At 38.2% G+C, this 24,863-nt stretch overlaps 1 protein-coding gene across 7 annotated transcripts in view; it reads right to left on the reverse strand.

Annotated features, from left to right (window-relative positions):
• The window catches only part of Elavl4 (ELAV like neuron-specific RNA binding protein 4), a 148,148-nt gene that overhangs the window by 64,767 nt on the left and 58,518 nt on the right, over window positions 1-24,863 (reverse strand). For 3 of the 7 annotated variants that reach the window (XM_005398622.2, XM_005398619.2, XM_005398613.2), the window contains exon 1: window positions 19,097-19,250. The exons of 2 other annotated variants lie outside the window; for them this stretch is intronic. In XM_005398622.2, the coding sequence (XP_005398679.1) occupies window positions 19,097-19,120 (24 nt within the window). In that variant the 5' untranslated portion in view covers window positions 19,121-19,250. Of the gene's footprint in view, window positions 1-19,096; window positions 19,251-19,857; window positions 20,126-24,863 lie in introns of those variants that run through there. 2 more of the 7 variants (XM_005398615.2, XM_005398616.1) reach the window with 1 other exon arrangement.

The following is a 24,863-nucleotide window of genomic DNA, read 5'->3' on the forward strand; positions in this document are numbered from 1 at the left end:
GGCAAGATTTAACCTTGGAATTTAATTTCTGATAGAAAAGAACACTTAAGATTACTACTCCTCACCTACGCCAGTAGCTATTTTCTTCATCTTCACAATGCTTCACGAACCTTCACTAGTAAGTTCTCACAATGATATTAGATAGGAAAATACATATCAAAGAAGGAAGGGTAAAGTGAACTCTAAAAAACAAGTAACGAAAGTGCCAATTTTTGATACTTAGAAACATAATTTCTAGTATCCTTTGCCCTTTCAAAAAGCCCTCCACAGAGCTTCACCAAACAAGATGGCAGGAATTTACCAATGGTTGTTATATTGCATATTGTTCTAATTGTTTTAAAATTATTTTTTATTCTCTTTAATGGTTTGATCAATCTTGCATTCTTACATCTAGTAATCTGAGCAACTTTGCTGAAGGTAACAGTATGTAATATAACAACCACTGTGAATTTCTATCATTTTGTTTTGAAACCCTGTATCATTTTTATTGTTTTTGCTTTCTTTTGTTTTTGTCTATGTTGTTGTTATTTTTTTATTCTCTTTATAATTAAAAAAAAAAAACCCTCCACAGTGAATGGTTAAAGTTAGATACTGCAAATGTAAATCATCACAGTCACTATTGTTTCTGATTTCTCACAAGGAAAACCCTCATCTTTTCAAGGAAAATTTCTGAACGCTGCCACAGGGCACTCCATATACTGATAGCAGAGGGCACTTCTGGTTTCCACAGGGATCTGCTCAGGATGGAAGGGCAGGGATTGCTCTTGTTCTGCCCTTCACCTGGACTGCTCTTTCTTCCTGTGGACACTGAGAAACAGCTACACTGACAGAAGGTAAGGCAAGAGCCTCTTCCAGGGCAGTCAGAAAGATGTAATGGGAAGTATAGAGATAACACAGCGAGTGTTATTCCCCAGAAGAAATGAGACTAACCTTTACAAAGCCTTTACAAAATCCTTAATTACAAAGTAAGAATTCATTAAATGACAAGCTAGACTCAAGGGTTTTGCAAGCACACTCACTGTCATCACCCCATTTAATCTTCCTGAAGACCCTCAGAGCTGGGTGGAGTCCTCCCTTGCCAGCAAATGCATTTTACATATAAGCAAACCAGGGCTTAAAGAGCACACAGAGGGTAAAGCTGGGATCTGAAATGATAGCTCCTCTCCTTGACATCAATCTTCCTCCTTTACCTGCTGTAAGTTCCTTAAAGCGATAAAAAGCACATTCCGGGCAGTATCCTTCTGCAGCCTTCCACAGCTGGCAATGACAAACCAGGGCACCCCGTGTTCTCTCCCTTGCCACTCTGCACAAGCACTCCCCTTGGCCTGGAAAGCTTGTCTCTCTCTGCCACCAGCCCTAACATGCCCTTCCTAATTCCTCCTCACAGCTCTCTTGGACCTACTTATGTTAGGGACATTTACTTCACAGCCTTGAAACTCTCCAGCTTCCTGTCTTTCTTCGTAACTGGACTGTGAGCTTCTAGAGGACAGAGACGGGGCTGATTCATTTGTAATCCCAGGCACTAGCTGCAGAGTTGGTGCAGAGTACTGCACCTCATTTTGTTGCTAGTGTAAATGAAGGAATGAATGACTCTCTTAAGTCTTCACCTGCTTTCCAAAGCCAAGTCTACTTTCTTTGCTGTTTCCTACTATTCTGCTCTTACCATCAAGCTTTCTCTTGTCTCTCTTCTTCAGAATCAGTTTAAAAACAGAAGCACTTTATCCTGTTAAGGCAATACTGGCCTTATCGTTATTGTCTTCCTCAGCTGCTCTCAAATTGTCCTAAACAACTGGATTTATAAGGACAGTGTCTTTCCACTTTCTGGTGAAGGCTATCTTTACAGCTTCTGTTTGTGCATCTCTACATTCCTTCCACCTTTGCTCTTCTCTGCTTCAGGCCTAAGCTCACACTTCATTTCCAAATCTGCAAGTGTGTAGTACCCTCCTGAGGTTAACAGCCCCAAGAACACTTCCACCTATGAGAGTTGCTGCAGGTTGCATGAATAAACACATAGTCATGTAATTATTTGTCATTCATTTAGTTAAAATGCATTCAAGTATTTATTAAGTTTCTATTGCACAGCACAACAGTAAGAACATAGGCACTACTGTCTGTTCGCCCAGGGTCAAACTCACATCTAGCTGCGTGATCTCAGACAAATTACTTAACTCTGTCTCAGTTTTCTTAGTACAACATGGGGCACGTTGGTAGAGTAATGTTGATAGGGTTCATAAGAAGATGGCAAAGATTAAATGTATTATTATCGTTAATTAATTGAATTCCATCACACTTGCTCTCTGTCCTCTAAGAATTCACTGTTGGGAGGTTAGCAGACAGATCTATAAACAAAGTTCCAAAACGCCATGAGGCAAGGGCCACAATGTGACACCTTCTGAAGTACGTTCCTTCCGTGTCTTTGCATATGTGCCCACTGAAGTGCTTCTTTCACCACCATCTAACTAACCCTTCCATTTTGCAAAACTCCCTGGAGCCTATTCCCTTCACCCCACAGAGCATCAGGTACTCCTGTTCCTCCTCTGTCCTGGCACTCACTCCTTGACCCTGAGTCACCTTCTACCTGCCTGTCTCTCCGTGACTGGGGAACGCCCTGAGTGGAGAGCCTGCGTTCTGTTTGGCTTCTTGTTCCCAGCATGCAGAACACAGAAATGATTCAACCAATGCCTGCTGCATGAATCAGTGATCAGAGGCAGGTGCAGGGTGCTAGGAGACTCTGGAGGGAGAGAACACAGTGACATAGGAAGATGCTTATTTTTTCCCACCCTATCAGGCTCTGGAAATGCTGAGGAACATGTGGTTGTATATTTTAAAGTCATTTTCTTAAGCCTTTTCTTCATTCCTTCTGTTCTGTTTATTTTTGACAAAGCGGAAGCATCAAGATCAAAACAAATGTGAGCTAGTGGCCAATGGGCTCAAATAAATTCTGGGAGAATCACAATACTACCACGCCACTAACCACAAGACAGAAAATTATCTAGGGCTTCATCCAGAGCTCTGCACAAAAAGTTCTTGGAAATTATTATATCTTACTTGTGTTTGATGGAGGCTTTTGTTTTGTTTTTAATGTAAATTTATGTATACATCATGCTAGTGAAAACGAAGAGGCTTTGGGAGGACTATAAACTATCTCTCAAAATTTTCATTGAATTTTATGGAATAGTATGAACAATGGTGAGAAGAGATAGAATACATTAAAGGTTGATATCTATGTTCTAATACTAACACTTTCCAGTTGCTAACACTGGAGCATCAAGTAGATTTATTTATAATTCCAGTTAGTGCTAAGTTCTTCCTTGAATATTTGTGACCTATGAAAATAATTAAAGCATTCCTTCCCCTCATTTCACATTCAAAAGTAAATACTCTAACTTCTTAAAAGAAAGAATTGAACTCCAAGCCCTCACAAGATTTCAGACTCCAAAGCCCTTTCATCATTTGCTTTTCTTCACAGAGCCTCAGGCCTCGAAGGGCCTATGACCCCAGGATGGAGGATGGAGACAACACAGCTCTGTGATACAGACTGGCTGTTTTAGCCTCCATCATATTGATCTGGAGCAAATCCAATCTTATTTTTCTTTGGCATTCACAATCCTTTTTGAGATGATATATCCTCGGTTTTGAGATTATCTGCTCTCCTTTTTGAAAGCTATGCAATAGGAAGTAGCTCTCATATTTCAATCTTAATCTTCTCTCCCTGTGAGTCCTGAATAAATGACCAGTACCTAAAATGCATACCCTATGTGGACTAAATCATCTGAAATCCTCCTTTATGAATTGTCTACCATGTACCAGAACCTAAAGTGGGATCTTTGTATGTGCTAATTTAATTAATCATCTAAACAAGCTTGAGAGGAAGAAAATACTAAGCCCCATTTCACAGACAAGAAACCAAGGCTCCAAGTTAATGACTTTATCAAGACCACAAGTAATAAGCAGGGAAAGAAATAAAAACCCCAGTTTTTTTTTTTTTTTTTTTTTTTTTTTTGTGCTAATCCTCTTAATCAGTAGAATGTTCTTGTGAAAAATGAAGACTCTTACGATAATGCCAAGGAATCATACCTTCTAGGTTCAGGCTCCCACAGGGAGCTATCAGGAGATCTCACAGGCTTACTTGACAAGATATTCTGACCAACCCCATCCTTAGGTGAAAGATTGGCCAGGCCCTTTTTCTGATCTTCCTGGAACACTTATCCCATATTACACACTAATACAGGAAATAGGATAGAGCCATTGCTTCATAGATTGGCACCTCTGGCCTATTAATGAATTCTCTCTGTTTGGTTTTCTTGAGGCCCAAGCCATTTCAACCCAATTATTCAGTTTCTTGCCACGATTCTAGGGATGATTGCTTTGCACCTAATGTAGGTCAGGCAAACTTGTCATCCCAGGAGCTAGACATATGAAACTCTTACTTTTCAGAACAAGAGCAGTATGAAGTAGAAGCAAGACACTGGCCGATGGCTGAATTATTGTGACCTCACTCTGTGTCCACAAACAAGTAACTACTCACTAGTGTCACTCCATAAGCCAATATCTCTTATTTTTAAAATAGCATTTCATTATGAGAAATTATAAAACATCACATAATACACAATGTCTACTAGTGTCTACATACTCGCTTTATTGTTTGTCTTCCCTCTCTAAAAAGCTCCATGAAGGCAGAGACTTGTTTTAGTCACCACTGTTACCTCTGGCACTTAGAACAGTGTCTGCCATATAGTAGGCACTCAGCAAATATTTGAAGGAGGGACATGAATAAATATTATATAATAATAAAGGTGATGTTCATTATCATTTTCTATGCCAAGCACTGTTTTAAGTCCTAACATACACCAATCCACCGAATCCTTACAACAACCCTTGTTCACAGATAAACAAATTGAGGTATAAGGAGTGGAAGTGATTTGTTCAAGGCCATAACTGGTAAAGTCAGGATTTGAACTCACTCCATCTAAATCAAAAACCCCTATTAGTAATCATTAGGTGAACTGTCTTTCATTAGTCTCTACCTTTTAGGGGCTGAATAATACAAAATGGTAGAGAAAGCACGGGTTTTTAGAGTCAAACAAACTAGGCTTTGAATTCCAAGTCTCATATTTCCTAGCTATGTGACCTTATACAACTTCTTTAAACTAACTGATACTCTTTCTTCAAAGTGGGAATAAAAGTACCTGCTTCCAGAGTTGCTGTGAGGTTTAATGAGATAACCTAAGTAAAGTTCTTTCTGCAAAGCCTGACACACACAACACAACGGACCACTATTATTGTGATGTATCTCTGTTAACTGTGATAGAGATAACAAGTGACATAAAGGAGTCTAAAAAAAAGAGGGATTACTAAAGAATTAAAGGTGAGTCATGGTGACCACACAAAATCTCATGTAAATAGACATTTTCAAAATCTTCAGCTCAGAGTTACAGAATTGTGGTTGTGCACAATAGTGTCAAAACTTAGTGTCAAAACTTGTCTTCATGGCCAAGGTGCTTTGAGCACAGTATTCCACTCATAGGTTGGATAGATGGCATCTAATGGAAATATCTTATGGACAGCCCAACCAACATTCAACTACAGACATCATTTAGTTGACAATTGATTACTGGGCATCAGCTAGGTGCCAGGCAAAGAGATAAGCTCAGTCCTGACTGTTGAAGGCAGTGATAAAATAGAGACAAATCAACAGCTGATTACACAAGGTGGAAGATCAATGATGGAAGGATGCTGGCAACGCTGGCAGAGAAGGCTCTAGCTCAGAGCGAGTGAGAGAACCATCACTGGGTGAGATATGAGCCTATTTGTTGTATGAAATCAGGTGAGCAGAGTGGAAGAATGTTGGAGGCTGAGGGATCTGTCTGTACATTGGAAGGGAACAGCATGGTGGAGTTCCACAGTGGGTCACAAATGCAAGGCAGAAAAAGGCAGGACAGGAGGCTGGAAAGGAGAGCAGAGTCATGTCACTTATATCCAAGGCCCTGTTTCAACTGTGTGTCTCTAGCAAATATATATTTTGTCTGAGAGATAGATAGATAGATAGATAGACAGACACAGAGACACAGAGAGAGAGAAAGAAAGAGAGAGAGAGAGAGAGAAGTAAGAGAGGGACAGAGAGACAGATACAGATATAGAGAGAAAGATACAGATAGACAGAGAGAGGGAGACAGAGAGAGAAGGAGACAGAGAGAAAGAGACAGAGAGACAGAGACAGAGAGTACATTTTTTAAAGGTTTACTGCCAGATTTTCTTTAGGTATCTATTTTTTTCCTGAACAGATCACGGGTATTTTTAGCACTAGTATAGTGTATCACTATCTCATGACACTGTTCCCCTTTTGTGCTTTAAAGTCATTTTAAATCCCACTCTGTTCAGCATATGTTACTCTCCCTCCCCAGCACAGTGTCCTGAATAACTTGGTAAGTATTTGCTGAATTGGGCTGGATTCGTCCAGCAGCTTCAGCATAAATTAGCAATGTCCCAACAGACAAGGCTAGGACCCAGGGGTGGGAGGAGCTAAAAGGATGAATTTCACAGTATCCTGGCCTCAATAGACTGGAGATTCCAATGATGCAAATGAGACATGTATATGAAAATGATATACATACCCTAGAAGACTGTAGGGGGCTGCATTCTTCCAGTAGTGGGCCTGGAAGCTGGTGGGAATCTGAGTCCCACTTCTCACAGTACTTTCACCAGAGACACAGCTTACTGATGGCAGAGGACTATGTGCTTTTTACTACTAATGCCCAAAGGCCACCAAATAGTAAGTCTTACAATTTATCAAATAGACTTATTTAATCTTAATAACTCTGAGTGGTACGAATCATTTTACAAATGTGTACCCCTCACACATTTACACTCAAAGGTAAATGTGGTTTGCTTGAGGTTATAAGGTTAGTGAGTGGTATAATACACGTAACAACAGTAACAATTATTATTTTCCTTTCTAAGGAAGCCCAGCCTCCATTTATCATTTTCTACTGTCTCTGCCACAGGAATCTCTTTTCAATTTTTTTGGGGGTGTGGGACCTGACAACTGCTATTCTAGTGCTTCTCTTTTCATACTAAGATGAAAATGTTCTCTCTGGCTGAATGGAACTTGAAGTTTACAGTTTGAGTTCTTGAACTCTTGTTGGCTTTCCTCTGCTGCCAGTTTTAAGAATTCCAAAATGCACGGAATGGCTGTAGGACAGATGGTCCTGCCCACATTGCAGGTAAAATCATCCATGTAGCTAGGCACAGTGAAACTGTAACGCAATTCTTTAGCACAAAGGTTCCTCAATGTTCTCCGCACTCCATCTTCCATCTGTTGGTAAGAATTAATCCAACTCTAATTCAGTAAATCTTTACTAAATACCTACTATGTGTCATGCACTTTTCTCAGTATTTCCAAAGTAAAATACATGATATGAAATGCCCTGCACTTATTTATTTCTTGTGATTAAAGCACACTTAAACCCAAGGGTAGCTAGTAAACCCTTAAAAGTAGAGACCGAGTCATCTTTATAGAGGAACACAGTGCTAACACAAAATAGACATTTTAATACACTGTCATGGAGTCTAATAAACATTTACAATATGTTTTGGAATCAGACCGAACTGTGTTCGAAACATTCTGGTGTAAAAATTAGTGGCAATGTAACCTCAATTCCTCTCAAAATCTAAGTTAGCTCACCCATAGAACAGGAAAATTAACATTTACCTTTTAAGGTTATTCTAAAAATTAAAATGGATGATATTTCTCGTGTCTGGCCCACAGTAAGAGCTAAAAATGAGAGCTAGTCATTCTCACTACTTACTACTATTACTATTACTATTTTGCAGCTTTAACTAGGTAATGCAGCCAAGGAATGAGGTTTGCTAGTTAAAAAAATTTGATTTGGTTAACAGAAAGCCCCAACATGTACCATGCAGTCATCTGTAATTTTCAGATTTAGAACACAGTGCTTCATATTAAATCTAGAATAATCATAAGTCATCCTTTCTTTAATAATCTGGAAGATGTAAGAGATCTTATAATATAGACTTCTGAAAAAAGTTGACTTATTTTTCTTTTGGATATTACAATGATGAAATATTTTATCTTCTTGAATAGCATTTGTCAAGCTTTCCCAATCATTATCCACCCAAATTAAAAAAAAATAGTAAATACTGTATACAGTAATGTCACACCGTGACTCAGAACACAAGTAACTTACAAAAAGATTTTATGGGGCTGGGGTCATAGCTCAATGGCACAGCACCTGTCTGGCAAGCGCAAGGTCCTGAGTTCAATTTCTGGTACCAAAAAAAAAAAAAAAAAAAAGACTTTATGAAATAATACTTTCCCTTAGAAAGCACCATCTACTGCTATCTTCTTTTCTATTTCATTCCATTATATCATTCTATACAGTGTTTTAATTTTTTAAAAATGCTAGTCAAGGCCCACAAAATAACTATAGACAATACTAAAAGCTAGTAAATATAGTAATCTTGTTACCCTGTCCATGAGAGTGCATCAAGAATATGAGTCAACCGATACTCCCATTAAGCCATGAAATTGTAATAATTCTAATATACTTAAGAAACTGAAACTCAGAAAGATTAGATGACTGGGGCTAAAAAGACCTCCAAAGTTAATGACAGATCCAATGTTCACAAGTCTTCTAATTCTGTAGTTCAGGGTCTTTAAAACACAAACAAAAAGCCCACACAAGCCACATTATGATAGTACTCACTGAGTTCAATAAATGCTGAGTACCTAGTAAGTACCAGACACTGAAATAAGAGAGCATTTGATATGATGTGTATTCTTCAGGACTAACAGATAACCAAGTAAAATCTAACTCTAAAAGATTAAGGTACTTGGTGTTTGCAGTTGCAAGTCTGCAGTGGGTACTTTTTTATGTTGGAGGAAGTAAGTCTATTCCTCATCCTCCATCATCCTCTCTCTGGCCATACATTATCCTGCAAAACCTACTGGTGAGGAAACGCAGTGTACTTTCCTCTGATTATACAGTTCTTTACAACTGAAATAAGTTGATGTTTTTCCTCCTACTCTAGTACTACTACTTTCTAGCACTGCCTGAAAAGCAGTCCTCAATGTACTTTACCTGTGAGCTTCAGTATCATAACATCAGCTGATGACCAGAAGGATGCTCTAGTAGGCATTCCTCCTAAATAACCAGTATCTTTCTTTGTTTTTCCCACAAAATGTAATTTTTGGCCAAGTTGAACATGTTTGCAAACAGTCTGGAGTGATGACTTCTGATATGGTTGAATCTGTAAACCTAGGCAAGCAGATAAGTTCACTTCCAATAAAAAGGGATAAAAAGTATCTGCTCTAAGTACATTCAGGAGCTCACACTGACACCACGGGGAATGCTAAGGGAATATAAGAGATGATCTCCATGGTCACAGACTCTCAATGGTCACAGATTTTAGAGGGAAACAGGTTGAAGTTGGAGAATGCAAATCTGCCTCTTTGTTCTTATAACCTGCTAGTTTGGTTGGTTAAGATGATATGAACTACAAGCCCACGTCTTCAAAATATACTAACTGGACATCTGTTTAAGAGTTCTTACTATTGCTGTTCTAACCTCAAAATATTTTTTTCTCACGAAAAATCTTCTTCCAGAAGAGACAGATTTGAGGTTCAAGTACTGACACACATAGATACATTTTTAATTTTTTAGTAATACAAACACCTATATAGTAAGAAAGACCTACAAATACCCACCTGCTTCCTACCCTGCCCACTTGCTCAAATCACTAATTCAATCATTTCTTTTTGGCCCTTTATTGATAAATATAAGAAGTTTTTTCTTCTTCTTTTTTTCTATCTTTCTTTAATGTACTTAGGATTAAACCTAGGACCTTCACATTGAGTTACATACCCAGTCCTGGTTTTTATTTTTGAGATAAGATCTTGCTAAATTGCCCAGGCTGGGCTTGAATTTTCAATCTTCCTGCCCCAGCCTCCCAGACTGTTGGGATTACAGTTGTGTGCCACCATGCCTGGTTGTAAGTGAGAATTTTCTAGGTTAAAATATAGAGAAACTTGTTCTGTATCATCTACTGTGCAAAATAAAGGCCCCCCATGTTCCACTTTTTGGTGCTGGGATTGAATCTAGGACCTTATACATGCCAGGCAAGTGCTCTACCACTGAGCTCAAGTCCCCATTTTTAACAACTATATCTCTGCCCATACACGTTCTAAAAATCAACTAAATTTTTCAAGAGTGCCTATATACTATATATAAAAACCTTAGCCGATTCATGGTGATGTTTGGAAGTAGATTCATGTCCAAAGAGAAAAGTTCTATTGTCTATTTCATAGTGATAGTTCTTTTTTTTTTTTTTTTTAAAAAGAAAAGCATTAAGCCTGCAAAATGGCATTTGCGATGATCAGACCAATTTATAATCCCTTTCCTCCGTTTTAAGGATTAAACCAAAGAAATGACTTCCCTTCACAACTGTTCCATGATCATATGAGGTAGAATTAAAATTTGTAACATTAAAACAATGTTCTAAGATTATGTTCTCAGTTTACGGCTTGAATTCCTTCAGGAACTACTTGTATTATTTCTCCATCCTCACCGGTAACAGCAATAGGTCCCAGTTAAGACACTTGTGAATTTATTGTATCTCTATATTTACCCCTTCAAAGCCTTAGAGATTTAGAAAAAAGGCACAGAATTAGGTTTGGCTTAACACTTGTCCTTCCCAAGTGTGCAGTCAATGACTCTGTCAAGGCCTTTGTGGGGCTCTCCGTCTGCCTGTCTGTCTGTCTCTCTCCTCCATCCTCCTTCACTTCCCCTTGTAGCAGGAGGGTAACATCAAGGGCCAGTATTCTGCTCACATCTTGCACACATCTTTAGTCAATCCGATCACTTTTAGAGCTGTTTGTACTGCCAAAGCCATCCATCATCCTGCCTCACTAAGCAGAAGAAAACTGAAGGCAAGTTAGAAAAATCTCATTAAGCCATTTTTTGCCTCAACATCTTCAACACTCCTTGAGAAACAGAACTTCAAACTCAACCTATTGGGAAAACAAGGGGGAATAGAGGAAGAAGACTCAACGGGTAAGGGGGAAAATAGCTTCAAAGTAAGTTGGTTTCTGGGTAAAAGTAAAGTAACTCGCAAGTTACAATATGTATCTTAAACAGCAAAGATTGGACAATATCAATTAAGCTCAAACAAGTTTTATTTTCCTTCTGGCTGACTTCTAAATATCCTAGTAGGCTTTTTCATAGAATTAAAAACAACAGCACAGGTTAAAATTAATTTTATCTTTACCAGTTTTCTCTTCTGACTAAATCCCAAGTTAATTCTAATTTCAAAGGAGATATGGATGTACCCTGCAACACCCCAGGAGGATATGCAGAAAACTAAATAAAGCCACACAGTTGCAGGGAATAACTGAGGGCTTGTCTACGTGGTAAAAAAATCACTGTGTGTCAGTCCCCTTGAGTGCTGGTAAGAGGATGGAGACTGTGAGGGTGGCACACAACGTCACTTCCCAGGACATCTGGCATGAGCAGATGGACCTCTTCTTGGGGAGGGCATTTGCCAAGACACAGAAAGACTGACAGACTGAAAGAGACCTAATGTCCTCTATGAACTTCTAATTTTTCAGATCCTGTGCGTGACTGGTGCCTTCAAATAGTGTTCATCATGCAATCCTCACAGAAACCCTATCAACCATTATCATCCCCATGTTAAAGACGAGAAAAAAAGAAAACTGAGGTTCAGAAAGTTGAAATACTTCATCAAAGATCAATCAATTATTAATTGGAGAAAGGTCAGGAACTAACTAACAACTACTTGGCTCTGAAGTCCTTTGTACTTCACAGTTTCTTAAAATGAAGAACAATCTGCCCAGAGGGTTGCTTATACCCTTCAGGACACCGTAGCAGTCTTCCAAGGTTAGAATCGGACTCCTGGTTCCATAGCCTCTGAGCTGACCTTGTCAACAAAGGCGTGGAAATAGAGCTGTCCAGTAGAAATAACACTGCTTCTCCAACTTGTGGACAAGTACATAAAAGATGTTTTTGGTTCTATCTGCACGCTAGCCCTCTACGTTCTTATCACAATAGCTAGGTTGATTTCAAAACTGGAAACTTTTCCATTAGAAAGGCGATTAAAATATAATCAAGTTAGAAAGTTATCCTCCCCCAATGCCACCTAAAACAGAACAACTCCAAAATAAAACCAATTTACATATTTTAGTCCAAATTAGAAAGTAAAAGCTAACGATTTCCTTTTAATATCCTGAATAATAAATGCACACTTACATAAAGCTTTCTTTGGGGAACGATTACTATGAGGACAACTTTCTCAATATTATTCATAAATATCATTTTTGTTTTAGTGTTACAGTAAGAATCTGGTCTTGTGGGAATTGTACTATCTGTACTCAGTGCATCAATAGAGATAATTAATGTTGAAGACATGTACAATATCCAAAATTTTAGATGTGTGGTTGGCTGTATTACAAAGAGAAACATAAGAAGGGATGAGTCAAATCTGGTCAAAATCACAAATTGCAGGGACTTAGTCGTTTACTCCATTTTAAGCAAGCACTTTCCTAATGAAAGTTCCATTAGTAAAGATTGCAAGTTCTCAGCCTTTCCACTGCAGACTTTTAAACAGCACCTAGTGCTAAAGTTTACCATTAGACCTGTTATTTACTACTGCTGCATTTTCAAAGTGGACACTTGGAAAAAAAGAAGTTAAACCCAGCCTACTATTTCTCATGTATAAATTAGAAAGCAAAACTTTAAAAGTGTTAAATTCCCAGCTTAGTAAAACAGACTACTTGAAGAGCCATTATTGGCATATGCCACAGCACACCAAGGGTCACAGCTGTCTATATCCTGCTCCCAGCAAGTACACAGGACTATACAGACATGTATTACAAATTAACTGTGTTTGCCTACGGGTATTCCAAAAGGGTCACTATCTGCTCAGGCACTCCTGAATGTAACAGGAAAAGATATTTGAAGAGGCATTTCTATCAGAAGCAAGGCATTAATATTTCTGTAAAATTAACAGGTTCCAGCCAAGTTTCACGGGTAGCTGACTAAATGACAAGTTCCTTCCAACTATCCAAATTACTTTTTCCTGAAAGTGAACATCTGGTTACATGGAACCTTACAGACAAAAAATATCCAGCAAGTCTTTAGCTTTTACCTTTTGCAGTTGCTAAGACTACTACAAATACAAAAGGAAAAGCCCCTATTTAAATGATCTGATAGACCTTCCCTCAGAATTTGACACAGGCCTCACTGTGTAATGTGCAACCTTCACCTTGACTTTATCTTCAATCGTGGGATTTATCTTCATTATTTTTTTTATGACTGCTGAAAGAAAAAGCAATGATGACCTTGAATTTCATGTTTCAAAGAAATGCACATAGTAAGCCCTTGACAAACACATCCTTAAACAACACCAAATGAGAGTCAAACTCTACTAGGAACACTGGTGGCACAACTTCAAGAGCTAGTTGTTATAAGAGAAAACACAACAGTGAATAACTGATTCAGAGAAGGACAGGATTCAATGCCACGAAGCGCAGACAGAGGGAATCTCCACGCTGTGGTGTATTTCTCAGAATTTGCCATCATGGCTGGAATTGTTTCTCTGTTTTCTCATTTCTAAAAAAAGAACCCAACTTGCTATAAAAGTGTTAATTACTTTTCTATACTTTAAAATGCATCATTGAAAAATTGAACTCAGTTTTAAAGGGTATTTCTCAAACCAAGAGTCGAGAGGAAGTTATTTTCCAGAGAAATCTATGATGTAAAAATTTTGTCCATTTAAAAAAATCCCATATGCTATGTTTTGCATTTTACTTTTGTGGCTAAAAATAAGGCTCCCCCCCAAAAAAACCTCCAAAGAACAAAAAGGCAAGTACAACAATTACATTAGCCTTAGCCTTCTCAGCCAAAATGTATTTAAGGATTCCTCCATGGCTCAGTCTTTTTGTTCCTTGTAGAGAGGGATCCGTATTGAGGGGAAAAGTATCTCTGGTGTTAGCTACCACAAGAATTCCAATAATGAGCATTGCAGAGCAAAAATGGTCAGTTCTAAAATGATCTGGAGAAAGGCTGACTCTCAGGGTTGGGGTGGGAGGAAGAGATGTGAGGACCATCTACCTATTAAGAGCACTGACACTGCATACTTTATTCCACAATGAATGTATAAAGAACCACATAAGTATCACTGTTAAACAGCATGGATGTAAACATCAAAAGGAAGCTTGCTGATTGATTGCCCTCTTATTTTTTGTCCTTTTATAACAATTTAATTTCCAAAGTGCTTTATTCCTAACAGTGATGCTCCAAAGCTATTGTGAACACATTGGCTGGATAATTAATGAAGTAAACAATAAACAAAATGGCTCATCTTTATGCCCCCAGCTAACATCCCAAACTGGATATAATTAAAGGTGTGAACAAACAAGCAAGGAAGTAACGGATCTGTAAAGTCAAGGTTCTGAGAAATTACAGGGCATCCTGCACTGCACCAGTTCAAATTTACCACTCATTATCTCTTTTACCAGAAAACAACGGATCCACATGTTGGTGTCCCTCGCCACTCTTGTTCTCAGCCCTTTTCTTTTCATTGTTAGATGGCTAATTTAAGACAATCATTGCTTTTGACAAGTCACACCCATTCACCCACGGGTCACTTTCTTTTTCTCCTTTAGAAAGCCACTGACTTATAAAAGCCCTCTATCCTTAAAATAAGCTGAGATTTCAAAATTCCAAGGGTTCCAACATATATACACACAAACACTCATAAAAGCTTAAAAAAACAAAACACAGGATGTTAACATAGCTACCTCACCTCCTTGTTTTTATCATTGGTAGTGTGATCAAATGCCCCCAGTGAACACCAGCTCTTCTCCCACATACACATACAAGCACATTTCAATTTGAACCCAACCCCTGATTCGAAGGTCAGCTTTTAGGATGTGCACATTTATAATTCCTCAAGTGGCAGCTACAGAAAGGTGTCCTGTTACTAATGGAAGTTTGTAGGATATAGATTATATATATATATTTTTGATGCATATTTGAAATTTCATATTTTTGTAGTAAGAGGATTCTTGGAGTTATGAAGAAAAGAAGCTACTTCTCACAAGAAGCAGCTCAATTTTGCTTTCTTTCCATTTAGAGGTACACGTACACTTATAAGTGAGTGTGTATACACAGTTGATAACGCCAAATAAGGAAAACCTAAGACAGAGGCAGGGATTCAGCAGCGCACACTTACACTAATACACAATCTATCTTCCTTTTCTTCTCTCACACACATACCTGTCACATATCCTTCAAATGGATGGGGAATGGATGGTAGGCAATAAAAGGCTGACTTTACTTCCAAAAAGGGAACTGACCAATTCTGTACAACATGACTCATCAACTAGCAAATAGTAAGATTAAAGCTCAAGAGTGTTCATGTCCATTCTTACCCTCACTCCCAATGACATTGGGAAAAAAATACTGCATTGCAGCACTTGGCAGCGCATACTCCTATATCTAGCGTCCGCTGGCCTGCTCGCCAAAAAATGTACACATTAAATTTCCAGCAATAAATTAAGTTCCTGGTGGTCACATATCACTGGAACTGATGAAGAAATCTGTCAAGGCCAAAAGACTTTTGTCCATATATTATGACCTCTATCAAGACCGCCATTCCTTACTTGAGTACACATAATTTCTTTCTCTTTTTAATTAACATAAGGCATTAAAATGTCAAAGGCTAAATGAGGTAGCATATCTCTTTATGGAAGGAATTGTATTTTGCCTACATACAGGAAGAGAATCCACCCACAATAAGAAAATAAGTGCAAAGGGAGAAAAAAATCAAACCAAAGAAAAGGACTTGCACTGAGGAAATCCTTTCATTGTTCATAGTAACTCTAACTTGAGAAAAATACTTCAATTCATCCAAAAATCCTTTCAGAGATTCAGAACACACAGATAGAAAGCACCACCCGTGCGATAATTTCTAGATATGAAATTTCAAATACATTATTCCCAATAGAAATTCTACATTTAAAATACCTGAAGTCTAGCATGTCTCAAATTCTCTTTGCAAGACCAAGTTTAAGACTAAAAGACACGCATGCAGCTCATTTTCTTTCTCTTGCTTTATAAAATATGTTTTACTGCTGCTTTACAGCAACCTTCCCATCCTCTCATAACAAAACCCTAATATTTAAAGGACCAAAGAAGGGCTACAGGGACAGAAAAAGTTTGAAGGCTTTGTGCAAACCATCAAATAGAAGCAGGCCCATCTACATCTGGCCAGAAGGATGACTTGAATGCGTGGCAGTTAGGAATGAATGGGGCTGAGAGCCAAACGAATGTTTGGTTGTTAGTTTTAAAAAATGAGATATTAAAATATCTTGTACATTAATGACTATGAAAGTGAATTTTTAGCTACTTTCCCACCTATATTCATTTGACTCTTTCAAAAATTACATAGCAAATAATTTAGCCATTATATTACTATGAGATGTACTGATCATTAAAACTGTTATAGTCAGGTTTTTTCTTGGAGACACATTTCCGGTCAGGTTTCTATCCTCAATAAATGAACATTCAGCCCGTGCTTCCATAATGGCACACCTCCACATGCAGGTAGTAGGCATTAATTTTTTTTTAAGACAAAGAAGCAAGAAAGGTCAGCAGCAGAATCACGTGTCTTTTTTACAACCCAAGCCAACACGACAGTTCTTACGGAAATTATTTTCTCCTAAGTAAAAACTGTCAGAAAATACTCAAAGGAAACTACACTAGAGAAAAACCAAATTATTCTATTTTTAAAAGGTGATACATATTTATTCACTCATCATATGAGAGCAAGGATCAAGGATGGAACAAAAAATATGTTTATTTGTTTTTACCTCAAGAGTCAAAGCAAAATATTAAAAACCCTCGGTAGTAAGACAAAACAAAAAGAAGCATCTGTAAGGAAGAAAGAATGGTGGGGGTGGAGCGATTTGTAAAAGGCAAAGTAAAATTTAAGAGTACTTTCAAGAAAGCTAATTGTATTTCTTAACCTTGCAACGTATTTCAGTATTTTTTAACGTCTCGTTTTGGGGCTTATAGTTAGCTATGTGATTATGTATTTATTTTGTCCCCCAAGAAGAAACTATAACAGATCACTATTTCAGTTATTTCTACCTCCTATTCACCTAAGCAGTATATTTTTTGGTCCTTCTGGTACCCACCATCATGGGAAGAAGACACTACTAGCAAAGCACACTATGAGAGAGAAAAAGCAAGAGATGCCTGTCACCCAGCGCACGCATGAGTTCCAGACGTTCAGAGACACTAGGAAAAAAAATCAGTTTTTCCACTCAGTTTTATGCCAACTTCGGAGTCAGGACCAAATACCAATGGAAAGCAAAGATTGTGAAGGTGCAGTCTGAAGGATCCTGTGGCTGAAGGCATGGGGAGAAAAAGGAAGCAAAGTGCTAGAATAGAGCAATTCCTTTATTATTTTTTAAAGCAATCTCTACTTGGGATATAAAATGAGAGATACAATGAGCTCCTCAGAACTACTGTATCAACATCTGATTTAGTAAAAATATCAGTATCACTTAACATGAAATCACTGCTAAGGAGAAATCTTTTCTGCTTATATTTTTCCTATGAATATTTGCTGGAAATTTCTAAGAAATCGTTTGTAGAACCTATCAGCTGTGGGAGTTCACTATTATGCTCCCGTCAACTTCATTCAATATAATTTACATTTTTTTTTCAAATGGCCTCACAGGATTCCTTGAGATTTTTAGCACGTACAATTTCACAGCAGGGAAAGAGGGAAAAAGAAAAAAAAAAAAGCAAGATTCCCTACCTTCCCTTCCCCCTCTCCTTCTCTTTCCTTCTATCTCTCTCTCCTCCCTCCTTCCCTCCCTCCCTCCCTACCTCTCTTTTTTAAACAAACAAACAAACAAAAAGAAAACCAGGGGAGAATGTACAGATGCTTAAAAATAGATTTCTAAAAATCACTGTAAACCAGAGTTAGAAATGTAATTAACACCTATTTATAAAGAATAATTAAAGTTGGGCTGACCACAAAGAACAGCAAAGATAATCACGGTCCCCCCCTTTATACTGTTTGCAGTGTGTTCTCGTGATAGCCACCTGCTCCCTACTCGGCTTCTCCTCTGTTCGTTTCCCCGGCAACCTTTCATTGGGTTTTCCTCCCAGCTATCGCTTTCAGTTGGGCTGCTCGGTCTAATCTTATTTGTTTTACACCCATCAAAACAAGCAGCCAGACAAAGGCAATCCTCTAAGAATGGGAAAAAGACCACAGCTTTGTTATAACATCTATGCAGAGCAAAAAGTCCTCCTTAGGCTTCTCTAGTGAGGTGGACATGAATTTACAGCCTTCTCCCCTACCCAGCCCCGAAACCCTATACAAGCTATTGCTGGTGAAAATTCAAAGTCAAAGTGGGCACTCGTGGCATCTGATCATGCCATTTTGTGCCGTATCTTCAGGGTCAACATCAGGCGACAGGAGCGGCACTCAAGGAGTTTCCTTGCTTCCTTTTTTTTCAGAAAGAGATGATGCTATAAATAGATTTACTACTTGGCAGAAAGGTTTTCCACTTTCCCATCCACATCCAAAAGTCCTGTTTCACAATTGCATCTGCTCCTACCGAATCCTACCTCCTCCACCCCTCATTCCTAGCCTTCCCCATCACTCCTAGTAGGAGACGGAAAAAGAAATGTGCCTTTAACTTTAACAGTCGTGTAATTCCACTGAAGGCTCACGGAGGCAGTGGACACGCCAGCCAACAGTGGCGGTCACATTGTGATTGTCAAAAAGGACACCAGTCTTGCTTGGTTAAAATGTGTGTTAGATGCAAGAGGCAGTGTGAGAGCCTGTGTGCATGCAATGCCATTATACTGGGTAGTGGATTCTGGTTTTCAGAAAAGAAAAATACTAAATAAACACACACAAATGATCACCACAGTGATTTACAATGCCCAGTCCACCATCCTTACACACACACACACACACACACACACACACACATAGACGGCTGGAACCTCCAAGCTGCCTTCCTCTTTTCACTTACCATCTTCAAGCCATTCCACTCCATCTGTGATCAGAAGAAGATGGACCCTCACACAGTGTGTCAAAAGCGGAAAAGAAACGTTATGTAAAAGCTGACATTCCTTCTTACAGAGCTGCTGCCCAGAGAAGGAAGCAACAACTCAACACGCCAGGCACCGCTACACATACAAGCCGCCTCCTCTTTTTTATGAGGTCATGACAGGAAACTCTTTGAAATACAAGATGCAGCATTTACTGAAGCCCAAATAAATCACACTCTTTGCCGTTTTGACTGCACACTGCCCTGAAACACAACTGCCCATCTCAGTGTTCAACATTCAGGCAGTACCTCTGGAGGTTTAAATCTCCAGCATAGAAATGGAGAGATTCGTAACCCCGCTGCATTCACCCCCAGCCCCACAAAACCCAGGCATGTAGACAAGCCCCTTCTCCCTTACAAAAAGAAAACGTTTCTTTTGCCACGATGGTCTCAAGTAATATAATCTCTTTCAACGAACCAGCAATTATTTCAGCCCACCCCCACCCTCCGTCTTTATGTTGAAGGGAAAACTGACAACGAGCTGTTAAAAATGACACTCTATCTCCCCACTGTTTTTCAATAAAAGGACCTACCTGCATTCTACACAAAAGAGATAGTAAATGCAAGAACCAAACAACAACAGAGAACTAAACTCTTGTGCAAGCATAAGACTGGTCAAGGTGTAGATGCTTGTCTTCCCTCCATCAACACAAACAACAGATTATAAATCTAGTCATACCTACCATAACCATTCTTATTGGCAAATATTGGGTCTTGCAGAGCTTCGACTCTTCTGTTAAAATTTGCAAAGGTTTCAGAATATATTTTTAAATGACTACTATTGTTATATATTTTTAAAGATCCACAAAACACAGTGCGGATGATTGTAAAGTAAATCAATTATTTGAGGGGGCGGGGGAAAGAAAGAAAAAAAAAAAAAGAAAGAAAAGGAGCAGTGAGCTGAAACCCCCTGATTCTAGGATGTAGATAAGAACAACTGAACAGAGCCTTGCTGAAATTGGCTGGAAGCTTCCCCTTTTTACATCCATTTATGGGACCATCTGTCAGCAGAAGCCAGAATCTGATTGGCTGGGGAAACGAAGGGAGGCGTTGCAACATCAGGTGCTATTTAAATTAGCTACTGCCAGATTGGCGATGTTAATGATTTGGTGACCTCTACAACAACAGAGACCAGATTTCTGAACTGCTTCTTGTGTCTGGTAATTAAGGCCCGGCTGAAGCAACAACAGCCACACTTGTATTTTTACCTTTTCCTTCCTCCCAGCTCAAAAGTACTGTAACAACTGCAGGTCACTGGAAGCTTGCAAATCTTAACAGTGGGAGTGTCCTTCCTTTCTCCAGTCCTGAGGGATGCAGATTCCATCCCTCCGATGGAGCTTTTCCAGCATTGAATATTTTCAACCACCTTATCTTTCTCGACAGTTGCTTTCTAGCGAAATGCATATTTAATGATCTGCCTCTAGGCTTAAAGATACAACAAAAGCACTTTAATGTGCTAATACTTCTACATTTTAACTTTATTATTTCCCAATATTGCTGATTTTTTAGTAATGCTCCTTGTGCAGCTAACATGGCCAGCACTGCCAAAGTATGCAAGTTTTGAGAGTAAGCTTGTTCTATGAACTAGGTTCACACAAGTTTGCCTCAGAAAACTACTTCTCAATAAACAAAAAAGAAAAAAAAATCTGGGAGGAAGAAGGAGGCAGCTGTCAGCCTCTACCTTTCAGCCTTCTGTTTGAGCTTTTCAAAACAGAGAATGATGAATGATTTATTTAAATGAATTTATTTCTCAACTTGGTTAGGGGCATGATCTGAATTTTTAAAAATCACTAAAACATATTCTCCCTCAGCTTTCCTTACCAAGGTAAAATATGTTTCTGAAACAAAACAGCTTCACTTCATTACCTGTGCAGAGTGTTCATCTTATTTAACTAAACAAGTGATTTTGCTTCTCTCCTTTAAATAATGCCTTTTTTCTTTTGGTCTCTTCAAAGATTTGCCAAGAGACATTTAGCAAGTGTGTGGTGAGGTATATAGTTTATCTGTTGATGTTATTATATATGTCATAGCCTTGATGCTATCAAGCTTTATTTATCAAGCAAATATTTTTTTGTTCTGGTCTGGGTTTTTAAAGTGACTTACCTGAGAAGATTATGCCTCATATCTATGCAAAAGGCTAATTTATCACTATTTATTTGTTTCTCAATAAATATACAGAGGTAACAAATATCAACAAAATTCAACATAATCTTTGGCTCAAGTTGACAGTATGTTAGAATTAGGAGAGTAGAAACACAAGCTGAAAAATGTGCCATTTTCCTGGGTTCAAAGAGAAAGAATAAATGTGCTTGTGAAAAAGTATTAGAAAAGAAAATAACGTTTACATCCTTAAAGAGGAAAACTATTCTAACTTACTCTTTTATGAACACACATAAATAATCATGCATGCATGCAAACCCTGTAAAAATAGATATGCCATAAGACAATATACACTGCAGATACTACGTGAACTATTAGTCTTAAATGGAAATAAATGCAGCTATTAGAAATGAAAAGACATGGAATATAAAAGCAAAAATGTTGAAACTCTAATCCCTTACAGGAATTAAGTACACTGCTAAAATAATTTCTTTAACAAATCTATAAAGTGCCCCATGAGTTATAATAGTACTATATAATACGTTAAGTGTGGACTAAGGATGAATTCACAGGTAAAGTGTTTTGAATGGCTCAACATATGTACATGTACCCTAAATCAACAACAAAAACTCTGAGTGTGATTTCACCAGTATCAAAATATTGTGAAAAGTAAATATTAATGTAATGCTGACAAACACATACATTAAAACAGCTCACTTGGAACAAAATATTTACTTGGTATTCTCTGCAGGTTATAAAAGATGGAATTTCTAAAATTTTTTTTTCTCCCGTTCATACTAACCTCAGCACACTGGGTAAGCTTACATCAACATAAGGTATAGCAAGAGATATTTAGGCCACTTTTCTGAAATGGTAACTGTATATTGCAATAAAAATAATTAGCTAGTTTTGCCAGGATAAAAAAATCCATGCACTTTGTATATTGATCACTTCTCCAAAAACCTCCTCTCTAAAGTCTTTCAACAGAATCCTCAAACAAATGCACAAATGTCCTCAGAGGCCTTTTCTCTAAAGACAAAGAGAGAATCCTATTGTTGGGAAAAGTCAACCTTATTATCGCATTTCCAATAGTACTATTCATCTTTCAGAGCGAGGGGATGACCACTACATCAGTGGTGTGACATTTGTAAAGCAACAGATTCTCAATATATTATCTCAAGAATCAGGCAGGTGAGTCTCCCAGTCACGCAGGATTTTTTTTCCGTTACAATCCTCCACCACCACAAAAAGAAACTTGTCTCACTCAAGCAGCTAAGGCAACCTAGAAATGATATCCCAGAGCTTTGGGGTTGCCAGAGCCGCTGTATTCCTCTTACCATAAATGAGCAGTTTCTTGATTCATTAATAACAATTTCCCTTAAAAGAAGTAATCTCATATCAGTCAGCCCCTTGCCACCATGCACACATCCCAAAGGTTGCAGATATCTCAGCATCAGTCGCCGGCAGCCAGCTTTCCCACACAGAGTCCAGATGGACTGTACCAGAAGCCAATTCAGCGTTAATAACTACCTACTCCGCGCAGTGGAGAAGCCTTACGTGGCACAATGGGTTAGGAAACAGCAGCCGGCTGAAACTGCAAATAAAAAAAAAAGACAACCAAATTCTCCAAAAGCACCGAAAGGAAGAACAGAAATGGAAGCGTGAGTTGTATTTCCTTGACTTCCACGAGGGGGAAAAAAAAGAATCCTTTACAAACATAGGGAAAAAATGAAGAGGGGGGGAAAAAACAGATGCTGCCCAGAAAAAAGTGACAAAATATTACCTCATTATTTAACAAAGCAGCATTAAGCGTCCTGCTGATTTCAAACATCTTGCCACAGATTTTGTTTTAAGAGAAACAGATAGAATCTTTTGCAAAGCACTCCGTCTGCAAAGGGTAGTTCAATTTTCTTGCGTGCCACCGAACAGTCAATATATTATTTCCCTAGAGTTCGCACATTAAAACCTCTAGTCAGTGAACTGAGTTTTCTCTTATCTCACACACGGTAGACTCCTGCTATATGTACTGCTCTCTTTGCAAGAGCAGCCTGCCCCAAACATGGCTGGTGTTGAAACTACTCTTTAAAGTAACAGTTCACTATATAACCACCAGGTGGGTAGAGTGCACACATTCAAACGAATCATTTTAAAACACTGTTTTTCCTCCCCTTGGAATAGCTTTTGAGTATCGGATGTGGCAAGAGAAACATCAGCATCCTAACAGGCAACACTGTCTCTTCCTGTATCTTGTATGTATGCACGAATGAATAAATGAATAAAAAATATTATTCTCCTGACTTCAAACGATGAAGCAAGACAAAACAAAAACTAACAGATACTCCTAATAAGAACTGTGAAAAATGAAAACTCAAATAAGCTTTGTTTTCATCAGCAAAGGATGAACAAGGAAAACACAACACACAGCAAGAGAAAAAACCAGAAGCCCCTTGAAAATATTTTCCTTTAGGAAAATGAGAAAAATATTACACACACAATGAAAACCATATTTAAAAGTGTGCATGTGGATGAAACCCACAGGATGGAGGCAAGACTTTAAGGGTGCAACTTTTCTTCCGAGTAAAACATTAGGTATATTTGATATGGTCTCTCCTGATAAGAAATAACCAAAAGCTTAAAAGTAACGACACTGAAGAAAAAACATAAACATCTCTTTTAAAAACACAATTATATGAACAGTTATAAATAAACACATCTCTACTCAAGGCTGTTCTGTTTCTCCAAGATCTGCCTTGAAGTACATTTCTGTTGTATGCTACTTTGAATATACAGCTAACCTGGTATCTCATTTGTACCATTCTATTCCAATTAATCTACTCCTTTGCTACTAACAAAGAGAATGTCCCATGCTGAAGGTGCCAGGTGATAAGAGGGAGATGTTAAAAGGATATACAATCTCCTGAATAAAAATAAATTATAACACTTTTATTGGTATATAGCCTCATTTTAAGGACAGTCTTACTGCTTGTAAAGTGTGCGTGCATCATTCTGTGTTCCCATGTATCTAAAGCCGAAACCAATACACAGTGATTTTGTTTTCTTGACTGGACAAATTTAAAACTCTGGAATTTCTACGTCCCCTTGCAAACATAGATGTCAACATTAGTATTTTTCCAGCCCATCCACGCAACACAACAGTGACTGTCTCCTTCATCTTTAAGACAAGTCTGTATCACTTAATACCATTTAACCTCCTTGCATCTATTAAATTTCAAGTGACAATTTTTAACTGGGGAGTGAGAAGGAGGAGCTGCTCTCATCAAATTCTGGTTGTATGAAAAAGCTAATTTGTACACTCACCATATGTCTTAAACACTAATTAAAAAATGTCACTTTCTTTAAACATTAAAATGTAATCAGCCTAGTAAATAAAATATTCTAAAGTTTTCTTGCCTTGGTGATAATTGAGAGTGTTTAATCTCAAGGTAACCTCTCTATCTTGATTACCAAGGAAGACTTTTGATTTGAAAGGGGGAAAAGGAGATACTGAGGACTGAGGGGAGTGAGAAGAGAAAACCACTACTGTACATGGTTGCACAAAGGAAAATAAGATGAAGCGGGATTTTAAGGA

This window comes from Chinchilla lanigera, unplaced genomic scaffold, assembly GCF_000276665.1.
Source record: "Chinchilla lanigera isolate Chin_1 unplaced genomic scaffold, ChiLan1.0 scaffold00063, whole genome shotgun sequence".
Lineage (NCBI taxonomy): Eukaryota > Metazoa > Chordata > Mammalia > Rodentia > Chinchillidae > Chinchilla > Chinchilla lanigera.